Consider the following 12660-nt stretch of genomic DNA (forward strand, 5'->3'; position numbering starts at 1 on the left):
CACCGCCACCCCTCACAGAGATGCCTCACGGCCTCAGTTTACCCTTACATTCTACTTTTGACAGTTTGTGGACCCTTCAGGGGTCCGTGGTGTCCCTGTCTGGGGAAGAGTCTTCCGCATTTCCTCCTGCAGTGCTCAAGCGTGTGTGGTATTTGGGAAAGGATTGCAGTGGCTGCATAGCCAGGTGCTTTAAACATGGCTTAGTTCACTAAGGCTTGCTCTTCTTTTGAGTTGTCCTTTCACAAACTCAAGGATCCCACTTATCATTTTCTTAAGCTGAGGGGGAAATGTCCAGTAAGCAAATAAGCTAACACTTATTTAGCACTGGGAAGGCCTTGGTCTTCACACCTACAGAAAACACTAGTGGGTTACTAATCATTATGTCAGTGTTTATCAGGCCCCTGGAGCTGCTGGTGGAGTGGCCTGACACTGGCGGGCTTAGATCGTCTGACCCACGTATTGTAGCCCGCCAGTTATTTCTAGCACCAGCCCTTTGAAGGAGTCTGTGCTGTTTTCTGGATCATGAAGTAAATAAGGCAGCACAGCCTGAGCTCTGCTGACAGTGGAAGGGAACTCACAGACAGACAGACCTAGGGCCACATGCAGCCTAGGCAGGGGCTCAGATCCAGGCTAGACGCGCTTAGAGATGGCATCCCATCTGGGCCCGTAGGCACTTCCAGGGACTTAGCGCGCTTCGTCTTCACTGTGGGTAGTTAGTAAGGGAGCCTGGCAGAGGCGAGTTTGCAAATGTGAAGTCTCTGGCAGCAGACAAATGGTGGGCTATATATAAGTACCTGAACAGCTCTCTCTCACTGAGCCTCTTGTGTGCGCATGTGTCAGCTCTACATTTTTATTTCCACGTGTAAGTGAGGCACGTTTGTCAGGAATGGCAGCAGGCTCACTCCTAAGTGGTAACTCCACATGCTGCCTGTGTCTTCCAACCAGAGCTCTTGTCTTTGGGACAGCAGCCCAGTGGAGATGGGCAGAGAGACACATGTGGCTGATATTTAGGTGTCAGGAATAGCCCTGCTTCCTGCCCTGTTGAGCACTCGGTCTCCCTGTCCTGGCAGTTGCTTCTTCTCCTGTCAGTCTTTTTGAGTAAGTTGTCTGTCTTCCCTCAGAAAGGATTCTCTGAACACAAGACAAGAGACGGACAACCCTGTTCATCTTCCTGCTTATACACAGGCTGTGAGTGGAGCTGTCCCATTACTCACTGCAGCCCCACACCCGACACTGCCTGAACAGATACAGAAAGAAGGTTTTCGTCTCAGGTGGTCACAGTCTGTGGGAGCGAGCCAGTTACGGGAACAAATGGCCGTGTCAGCATGCTGGGGGCTGCTGGCCGAGCATGTGAAGTGTGTAGGTCCTGCAGGACCAAGCATGGTGGCAGGTGGGAGTCCGGGAAGGCGAAGGACTCAATGGGGGACACTAAGCGGAGTTTTGTTCATCTCACTGGGCCTCCCCTGGCGGCTCCTCTTCCCCTCTGACTGCAGGTTTCACATAACCATGATAACACTTTTTTTGTGAGATGGAAGGCACATGAATAAATAAAACTTATGCATGTGCCCCGAGTACACATCAGCGCTGGTGTAAGCGTCTCCATAAGCTGTGTGCTACGCACTGAAGCCTGTGAGTAGCAAAGGAACCTCTGCACACCACTGTCCTGGGATTGTTTTCAAACTCCAATGAGCTAGTAAAGCAGTCGTCTCCACAGAAAGGGTGCCCCGTATTTGGCAGAGGTCGTTACATGGGAACAGCACCCTGCCTACAACATGAGACCTGGTCTCGAATGCTTTGTCAAGTGACCAGACAGCACCTGCGCGATGAAAGCAAGGAGTGCTATGGGAGCAGGGCAGGAGTGGAAAGGTGTGTGCTGGCCTCACAAGCCTGGGCTTGTTCTGTGGAGCAATCAAGAGTGAGTGAACAGTCTGTGAACAAACTGAAGGCACCGGCCTTTCACACAACCGAAAGGTTCTCTTGTTCACAGGAAAACCAGCAAGGGGCAGACATGGTTGTGAAGCTGAGGGTTTGAGGCGGGTGGGAAGAGGCCCCCATGGTTTCCCCTGTGGCTGTGGTCTCTTGTTGGCATTCAGGGTGTGAGGAGAGGCCTCCCCAGCTCTGCAGCAGCTGGCCCACCCTTACCGCACTCCTTTCCCTGTTCATTCTCGTTGTCTGTGGTGTCTCTCTCCCACCAGAGAGACAGTTCCTTTGAAGTGGACACTGCATAACTCCCTTATCTTCCTAGCACTCGGGGCCTTGCCCTGTATCCAGCACTTAATAAGTTATCAAGTGACACTTAATAAGGTCACTATTAGCTAAGGTGGAGCTACTTGCTATACAAGCATAAGGACCATCATTCGGATCCCCAGAACTCACATAATTACCAGGTAAATCGACATAAAAGCCTGTCTGTGCTTCCAACCTCTGATTCAGAAACAGGGAATCACCAGCTGGGCAGTGAGATAGCCATATCAGCAATCCCTGAGATAGCCATATCGGTGAACCCCGAGATAACCCTATCAGTGAACCCTGAGATAGCCCTATCAGTGAACCCTGAGATAGCCCTATCAGTGAACCCTGAGATAGCCCTATCAGCAAACCCTGAGTATAGCCATATTGATGCACCCTGAGTCTGACTAAGAGACTTGGATCTGTGAATATGGTAGGAGAAAAGTCTCAGGTCCCCACACAGTCACACACCCATAGATATGTACGTTCACACACTGGTACACCAAAGTACACATTAAAGGGGGGATTACAAATGGCTTTTACAGTTTTTCACTTTTCCCTTTTAGGTTTTATTTTCTATTTAGTCAAATTTTAAAGTCTGAAAGCATAAGAATCTAATCTATTCCTTTTTTTAAAAGTTTGTTTGTTTGTTTGTTTGTTTTTCCTCTAGTTGATGAAGGCTAGGGTCGGATAAGGCGTGCAGGTGGACTTCTGTAAATTGTCAGGAACCTAGATACCAGCTTGGTGGTTTAGTTAGGAACTAACACAAGGAGTAAAGGTTCGTCAGTCACTGTAAGGCAATAGTGATAACCTTGCCTAGCGTCCATGGGGCTCTTCAGAAGCGTACTTTTGCGTGTACTTGGCTTAGTTGACTTTCAGAATGATCCCCAGCCTCCTCTGTCCCCTACAGAAGCTCATGGGGCCATCAAGGGGTGTGCATCTCTCCTGGCCTGCTCAGAGAAGATCAGTGCTGCTCAGATTTCTCCTACCTGAAGCGTGTGGTTTTCATGTCAGAAAGACTCCTGTCTTCATTTGCAGTGTGAGAAAGCAGATGTTTGTGAGGCAGTACAGGACTCGGGCTGTGCATTTTGTATGTGTGAAAATCCTATGCGTGTGCATGGATATGTAAATTATATCTTCACATAATTACCTACTCTACTGCTTTGTTCCAAGTTTGGATTTTCCTTGCTAGACACGGGGTTGGAACGTGTAAGTCTTGACTACTTTCAGCAACTCGGTGACTCATCCCCACTCTCAAGGCTTCCCTTGCTAGAAGGTTTGGCTTCTCACTGGCGACACTTTACACCTTGTGCAAGGACAGCTGCATTCTCTCAGCTGTCAGGTGCTCCTCTCTCCAACTGGGACACGCAGCCATTCTGCTGCCATTCCATAATAATTTCCTAAAAGCAAAATACTGGAAAGTAGATATTAACACCAGAAACAGGCAGAAGTATTTTCATTGAAATTTTATTTCTTTTTACTTTTGGGAGGGAAATTATAATGCCATTTCATTCAATAAAATAATAACAAAACAATTAAAGAACTGAGTCAAAAGGAGTACTTATGAAACTGTGGATATACTCAGCCCACCCCCACCCTGCAGAAGAAAAAAAATGTCTGACAAGAATGATAGAGAGCTAACTAGAAGCTAGGCAGGTGGTAGTGCACACCTTTAAGACTCAGGAGGCAGAGGCAAGGCAGGCAGATGTCTGAGTTCGAGGCTAGCCTGGTCTACAGAGTGAATTCCAGGACAGCCGGGCGGTGGGGCGGGGAGGAGGAGAACTAAGTAGATCTGACCTGCTGGTCCACGCTCAAACTTCAGCCTGGTAGGGTGAGAAGGGCTTGAGAATGTATTGGTATCTACACAGCTGACCTGGACACCAGAACTAACCCTCAAGCATGCTGCTCTGACCCAGACCACCTCCCCTGCTGGCCACTTGAGGATGGGCAAGTTCCTGCCAGTGGTCTTTACTGGGAGCTGACAGTGCTAAGTCTTTTTGTGATGGAGTTTTATCACTCTCAGCACTCCTGTGAGGCAAATAAAATTGTCCCCACTTCAGAAATGAGAAGAAAATAAGCATGTATGTGTTCTTGCTATATTTAGACAGAGTAGAAATACTTCTTTTTCAAGCAACTTCTATCTCACTTTTCACCAATCTTTTTACAAGATCATGTTAGTATTCCATAACTGTTTAAAAGCTGGAAGTCTTGGAACTAAGCGTATAGCTCAGTGGTCTTAGCTGCCGGTCATACATTCGGTCCTGCATCCTATTCCCAGCATGGCCACAAAAAATCAAGTAGAAATGTTCTTTAGTAGGGTCACTGCTGGCGCTTAACTGCAAGTCTGCACTAGACGTCATTGTGTGGCCCTAGCTGGCCTTATCACTATAAACACCACTCCCCTCCAGGCCCTTCCTCAGGATGCACATTGTGGAAAGTGTGCCATACCCTGTCACTTTGCTGTTGTAGCATTATCTCCCAGTGCTGGCACTCAAACCAAGCATCCAGCTTTCAGTTGGGAGCTCACTGCTGTTTGTGGGAGGAACACTGCTCAGAAGAAGACAGTAACAGATACATGTACAGACAAATGATAGGAGCAGAAAATTCTAGAACTCAAGGGAGCCTTTGAATAGTGTTCATGTTGCCTCATGAGAAGAAAAGCAGAAAACACAGCACAGCCGCCCACTGTAGAGGACCTCAGAGAGAGCGCATGGAAGCCATGGCTGCCCTGGGCAGGAGACTCTAGGAAGCAGCACATGTGGGCTGCTTTCCAGGACGTGCCCTTCCCAAACCCCTTGGGTGTGTATACACCTAAGTGCCCAGGTGATGCAGGTGCAGAAGGAAAAGCCAGCTTATCTTTTCCAGCCGGAAGCTGCATCTGAGTATACAGACCATCCAGGACAAAACACTGACCTGTGCTGACCCCATTAAGCTTTACAGGGTCTTCATTTTAAGAGGAATCAACTGAGGCCACAGAGGAATTATGTAATGTCACCGTTATAGGGAATGTGCACTGCAGTATGCCATCGGCACACCTGACTCTCAAATAGATTCTGAGCTCACGACTCAACCCTGGAACCAGGCCTTCTGCTCCGAGCCCAGTACAGCCACAGGGAAGTGATGGGGCACAGGGAACAGGGTGACTCCTACAGAAGCTAGAAAACAAGATTGTAAGAAGCTCGGCTGGTGTGTGTGTGTGTGTGTGTGTGTGTGTTCGTGTTCATCCATCCATGCTAGACTGCTTCCACATCCTACATGAGGCCATTGAAAAGAAAAGGAATTCCTTATAAGTTGAACATTTGATAAAAGGCTACAGTGAAAATTGCCTTTCCGACATGAGTGTCTACATGGGAGGTAGATGCCACACCCCACAGAATGTTGTCTCTAAGTTACAGGATTTGATGCTGTCACATTTTGTGGGATTTAGGTCTTGCACTCAGCCTCCTTTTATATAAAGCCTTTGTACAAATTTTGTTCTCTATAAAATGCAAATGCTCTTTTGGATGGTTTGAGTGTATTGCCAACTGACATGTGTGCTTTTAATGATTAAGTAAATATCCAGAAATGAAGTAACTTACCAAGGTAAGAGTTTTTAGAACTTTTGTGAGCAACATGTTCCAGCAACAGCATTAACTGTAGTGTGGTCCTTGAGCACCTGCAGTGTCACTATTAAGAGACAACTGATTGCCCTTCTAATTCAATGAGTGTTTATTGAGCTCATACTGTATGGGCCAGGGCTTTTGTGCCTGGTGTTTCATGGAGGTCTGTGTTCTATAGATGAAATATGTTTATATGAAACAGCATTGTGACAATGGACGTTTAAAATTCACTCAGGTTCCATGCTTAACACTTGCCATCTGCAGTACGTCTTTGGCATCCACCCTCGGTCTGATTTGCTGTTTACTGTAGCATCTTCAAATTACAAATAACACAAAATACATACCAGAGAGTTCATGCATCTGTGTATGTGTGTAGTTATAGGTAGGCTGCATCTTTAGATGTTTTTTCTCTTTATTTTTATTTATTTATTTACTTTTATATGCATTGGTGCTTTGTCTATGTGTAGGTCTGTGGGTATGAGATTTTGGAGTTACAGACAGTTGTGAGCTACCATTTGGTTGTTGGGAATTGAACCCGGGTCCTCCAGAAGAACAGTCAGTGCTCCCAACCACTGAGCCATCTCTCCAGCCCTAGATGTTTTTCAAAATGAAAACCAGTGTTGTCTTTTGCTTGAATAGTTATAAAACTGGCATATGAATATTATATTCATATATGTAATATTACTATGTAGTAAAATTATAGAAAATATTTTTTAAAAAAAGAGAGAGAGACAATTGAATACTAAAAGGACTGTTGTGGCTGTCCTAACCAGCCAAGAGGGAAGCCAGCCCTTGCACACAATCACCGCGGGACTGAAGTGCCATTTTTATTAACCAGGACTCATGTCTGAAAACCTTGAGAATCCCCCAGTAAAACTCGGATACTGTTTCCTGTAGCATCTGAAGACACGATCATCTACACTAATTTCAGTGCTCTGATTCCTGCTTGTTTTCAGATTGGCAAAGCAAACATTTCCTATGATGACTTTTTTCCTAGAAGCTGGCAGTTGAGCCCAATTTCATAATTTCATGAGACTTTTCTTTATAAATGAATTAAATAGGATAATAAGAAATATCTCTTCTTGCTTTCACCTTATGGCTCTTTAGGCAGGAGCCTTATTAAGAGTTCACTTTGTTCTGAGGAAATGTGAGGGTCTGTTACCTGGCAGCGCTGCTTTCGGGGCTCCCCCTGCCACATGCAGACCTGCCTCTCCCCAGCCAGAACCTCCACTGAGCACGAGCTCTCTCGCCCAGCGCTCTTGCTGCCCAGACTTGTCTCCGCTGCCCTTGTCAGTGCTACTTTGAACACATACTTCTATTGGCTGTTTCCAGCATTGCATTTCTGCACAATTTACATACATGTTTTCCTGGCGCATTGAAAAGCCCATTTATCACATCCCTGCAGTGTAATGATCTGCGGAGTCTCTGGTGTCCGGCCAGACATTCAGAGGGCAGTTTGGGTCAGGGTTGGTGCTGCCCATCCCAGCAGGCAGGAAGCAAGAGCACACAAGCACAGACGGCCAGGGCCATCCAGCCTACCTAGAGAGACTCACACAAGGGTCCTCGTGCGTCCCATGTGCTGAAGTGTTGTGTGAGACAGGATCTTTGCTTGATGTGGCATAAAAGTAGTTGTAGGGGCTGCAGAAATGGCTCCTAGACGCTTTCCTCTGAGCATGAAGACACAGCCAGGTAGACGTGGCAGCTGCTTCTAATTCCGGCACTCGGGAGGCGGAGGCTGGATCCCGGATCCCGGATCCCGGGACATGCAGCTAGCTGAACTAGCTTTGACTGCCAAGCTCTGGGTTCAGCGAGAGAGTTTGCCTCAGTAAATATGCTTGAGGGTGATGGAGGAAGACAGACACCCAGTGCCTTTCAACGTCAGCCCTTCACATGCATGTGCAGAAGGTACACCAACACACGTGTGAATATGCATACACACAGCACATACAGATGTGCCAATAACAATAAAAGCACAGCACATAGAGGTTCTGAAAAGTACGGTGAAGGCATCTGAGGGAGATGTGGCAAAGTTGGTTCAGACTGAGGTTGGGCAGTCAGGGAAAGCAGCAGCAGGACCAAGCACACGAGGGGACGGCTACAGAGTAAGGACAGGAGACAGTGAGGCTCAGTTGAAGGGCAGTGCTTGATATCATCTTCTCGAAGAATGAGAAGGCCAGCGGCGGGACATTGCAGCAAAGGGAGAGAAGCTGAGGTCAAGCGGCCAGCGTGAGAGGCCACCAGCAGACCATGTCTGTGGGCCTGGGTGCAGAGGGGAGCTGCTGAGGGCCTTGTGCAAGTGAAGGGTCTGCTCCAGTGCCCTCTCATGAGTCCTGGGACTTAACTCTGCAGCTCTGTCATAAAGAATAGGTAAGAGGGGACTCCCGAGAGGTTAGTCCATAGCTGGGAGTGGGCTCCGCAGCGACAGGACTGAAGAAGACAGGAGCCATTCCAGGTGTACCTCAGGAGTCCTCAAGATCAAGACAGCTGACGGCCGGGAGGAAGAACTTCTGACAGAAGCTTCCAGGCCTGTGATGGCATCACACAAAGGGCAGGGAATGTGAGTGGCAGAGCAGATTGAAGGCTGGAGGCTGGAAATTCTGAGCCGGAGGGCAGTGCAGAGCACAATGGGATGGGGTGGCTGTAAGCTGGGCCCTCATAGGTCCTCAAGCTGTTGAACAGCTGCCAAAGGAGGGCAGCTGAGGGTGCAAGGCAAGAGGGTTGGGTACCATAGTCCTGTAAACCACAGAACAGCACATGCCCAGCCTAGCCAAGAGGAGAGCAAGTGGCCCCGCTCTGTTTTATCTCTGGGCCTCCCTACCCGACTCTAATTGTTGTATCTGTGGGCCTCCCTGCTCTCTAACAGTTGCATCTACAGGGCTCATCTACAAAGATGCTCTCGTGCTAACTGCCTCTTCTCCCCATTTCCCATGAATTTACTTTTGTTAGAGCAATGGACTGCTGTTGTCCCAAAAATTCCGGATTAAGACCAGGGTGCCCCGTGGCACCCTCCCAGATGCTCCACCCTGGGTTTGAGATGTCTTTGGCTGTTTCTTAGGGGAATCTGGTGGTACCAAGCCATCTGCCTTTCACACAATCCCACGGGCACTTGTGTATGCAGAAATTCTAAGACACTTACCTTTCTATGTTTCTCTTTGTTTCCCATGTAGGTTTTATGGCAGGCACACAGAGAAACCCTCAGATGTCTCAGTACGGACCTCAGCAGACAGGACCATCCATGTCACCCCACCCTTCTCCTGGGGGCCAGATGCATCCTGGAATCAGTAACTTTCAGCAGGGCAACTCAAGTGGCACTTACGGTCCACAGATGAGCCAGTATGGACCCCAAGGTAACAAAGCAACATATTCTCCAAAACGCATCGTGGTGGCTGGGAGGGGCTGTCTTAATGTCATCATCAAGGCTTGAATGGTTAAACACACATTACAATGCTGCTGTTTGCTGTAGCGGATGGTGAGGTTTGTGCGCACCCATGATGGTAGGGAGTCAAGTACAGCCCTGTCCTTAGGGTGAGTGCTGGCTCCCATGTGAGTGATACTCATTAAAGAGCGGACTTGACCCTCGATGTAACTCCAATTGCTGGTAGAAAAAGGCACAGCCACATCCTCACACTGTCTCCAATTTAAAATTTGGCCAGTGGTGTGGTCTGTCAGTTTTACAGCCCCACACACCACACCCTAGGACCACAAGCTTCCTGCTCAGCAGATTGTCTGTAGTCCCGAGCCTGGTCCTCCCTCAGGTGCTACAGAAGATGCACACAGTGCCCACTACCCTGACCCTTGCATCCTCACAGAACACAGCCTGACAGGGATGCAGGTCTGAGGCAGGAAGTGAGGAGGGAGTGGGAGAAAAACCGCAGAGCCGAAATCATGCACACTGTTCCCACGTGTGCTTGGAAGGGCCAGGTCCATGCAGAGCCCTCTAGTCAGGACTTTAAAACACATGGGTGTATTTTGAAGTCACTTTTGGTAGTGAGACATTTACAGTGTCATGCCTGCATTATATTGTGTGTACTGAAATCAGACGTTAGTGAATTGTTTGGGAAACAGTTATCATCTGCTACAGTTGCTGGAAGTCCTGTATCTGAGAGGCCAGGGGCAGTCTGACTTAAGACACGTGTCCAGTTGCTTTGACCTGCAGCCAGAGCCGGACCTGCCCACAGGAGCCTGGGTCTTGGTGAGATCTCTGTCTGTATAGTAAACAAGCCTAGGGTCCCAAAGGCCGGCCAGCCAGCCCTTGAGGATTTCTGAGAATCAGAAAGTGTCCCTGGAGGCCCTGGAAGCCCTGGCCTTTTCAGTAGCTAGCCCTTGTCTATTTAAAAGCAGTGAGTCACCAGTGTCGTGCTTTGAAGCTCTACAAGGACATTAGATGCTCTCGGAGCTCTCGCTGTGGTGGGTTCTTTGTCTTAAACTGCTCTATTGTGCTCACTTTTCAGCTGCATCTGTTGCTAGAAGTCTTGGGGTACCCCAGTAGCCCTTTCCAAATGGTCCCTTCCTGTTTTGCTCATGTACATTTGGACACAGTGGACTGAGCCTTAGGGTTTGGCATGACAGAATTCATAGCATGGCATGACGCCTTCCATGCTAGTACAGCAAGCCTAGGAGTGATGAGCAGCAGTTTGTAGCTGAGCTGAGGCGGACCCCGAGTCCATCCCTTGTGGAACTCACATGCCCTCCCCCTTAGCAGGCCGGAGTGGGCGCTTCTCAGCCAAAGAGCTATCACAGAAAGACACTTGGACAAGTACAGAAAATGTGGACCTTTCCTGGGAATGGCCTGTTCTCAGAACTGGGGCTACTAAAGGTCTCATCAACCTTGACGTCAAATCATGTGGGCTTCCTGTGGGCTTCATGCAGGCGTCACACATGAGCTCAGTGCTTGGATCTGTGTGAATAAGCTGCATGCTCTGCATGCTCCACACTAGGAGTTGAGATCAGAGAAGGCCAGTGCTGAGGAATAGATTTCTTTTTTTAGTAAATCCCTTAGTTTCTCTGAATCATTGTATTGGACTCTCCTTCATTTAAGAGCCCTGAGCCAAGCAAATCCTCATACAAACTGCTCTGTGTATTGGAGATCAAGAGCACTTCCTGTGACATCCATCTCCCCCGCCAGAGTGACATTGCTTATGTCAGCCTGCAAGAAAGACTTCCACAGCACAGCCATTGGATCCCTGCAGAGCAGCGGAGTCTGTCGTCAGGAAGGCACTGGGTGGGTTTGTTAGTACAAGCTGACAGAAGGAACAGTCTGAAGACAGGATGGTGTTCCCACACATGGCACACCCTATATAAGGGACATCCCAGCCCCTCCTCATCCACTGAGTGTCAGCAATGAAAGTAACTGCTTGCTCCAAGAATAAGTTCTTGGAGCATGAGGAATGGAAAAGTGTCAGAAATACTAAAGGCCCTGCCAAGCATGGTGAGTCCCAGCTGTAAGCCCAGCACCTGGGAGCTGAGGCAGGAGGATTACTGCAAGTTTAAACTCAGCCCAGGCTACAAAGTGAATCTCTGACTTAAAAAATAATAATAATAATTAATTAAAATTTAAAACTCACAATGAAAAAGAAATATGAAGGAGAGTAGGAGGATAGTTCTTGTGAGGTACAGAAGAGAAAGGGTGTTAGAACTGCATTGTGATGCTTTAAAATTGAATTATTAAGTATACAAATAAGATGAATCTAAGCTAAATGTGTAAAAGTGTTTAATTACAGCATATTTTATGAACTAGCACTTTGCTACCTCCAAGCAAGCACATGTAATAACTACCCTTGCAAAGTGTTTACAAGGAGAGAGGGCCTCGGGGACTCACTTCTGCAAATAGAAGGGAATTATGTAATTAACATTAATTATTAATGATGAATTTGGGGGAAAGAGGGCAGAAATCAGTTTGATCTTCATAGCCTTTTATTTTGCTTGTGTCTTCCCTAGAAAAGCACCCTGCACTGACCATCCTCAAATATGTGTGTGTGTGTGTGCGCGCGCGCGCACACACACACACACACACACACACACACACACACACACACACACATTAACTAATGCCCCTAACTGCCAAAACCAAGGATCTGGCCTTACTCTGCTTGAATGAGCAGCCCGGGGCTGGTAACAGTACTTCTGAGTCTAGATTTTCCTCAGTTGCCACTCACATACGTGCATCTGAAGTCCACACAAATCACCGCATGGCGGCTGCACGGGCTGTAGCTGGCACCTTCCAGTTTTATGCCTTCATTTTTTTACAGTGTTTATCTTATGACACAGGAGTCAGTCAGCCTAAGGAGTTCAATCTCCAGTTATTGAGGGAAAAGTATCTTCAGAAAGCTTTAAGGGACTTTCTATAAAGCAATGAGACGTCTTGGATTTTCCTTCTTTTCTCACAAATTCAGCCAAAGCAAATTTCAAATGCTATTCAGTTGGAGTGTGCGTTGCTCCAGGACTGTGAATTGCATGGTAATTTTACAACTCTTTCAGTTCCAGGGACGTGAGGTGTAAATGTCAGTAGCTCTCAGGCTGTTAGCCATTTGAGAGTCCCACATGGGCACCCAGTGTCACCATGACCCAGGGCTTCTAGCTCCATTCTTAAAAGCCCCATCTAGGTCTGAAGACAGTGCATTCTGCCTTCCCAGAGGAGGGGGTGCACCTAGGCCCCCAACTCTGCTGGAGTCTGGCAAAAGCCTGGTGAGCCTTCCAGAGGCTGTCGCTCCGCAGGCCTTTGCTCATGCCCCTCCCTTCAGTCCCCTTGAAACAGCTGGCCATGTGCTTAGGACACTAACCTTTGACACCCTGGGCAAAAGGATTCATCCCACATTCTAAGCATTTTGTTTCC

The 12660-nt window shown here is 47.9% G+C and overlaps 1 protein-coding gene across 7 annotated transcripts in view; it reads left to right on the forward strand.

Moving 5' to 3' along the window:
- ARID1B (AT-rich interaction domain 1B) overlaps positions 1 to 12660 on the forward strand; it is a 356628-nt gene that overhangs the window by 281173 nt on the left and 62795 nt on the right. For all 7 annotated transcript variants that reach the window (XM_084777436.1, XM_084777433.1, XM_084777431.1 and 4 more), the window contains one exon: positions 8996 to 9175. In XM_084777436.1, the coding sequence (XP_084633562.1) occupies positions 8996 to 9175 (180 nt within the window). The remainder of the gene's footprint in view (positions 1 to 8995; positions 9176 to 12660) is intronic.

This window comes from Acomys minous, assembly GCF_964271855.1.
Source record: "Acomys minous genome assembly, chromosome: 3".
Lineage (NCBI taxonomy): Eukaryota > Metazoa > Chordata > Mammalia > Rodentia > Muridae > Acomys > Acomys minous.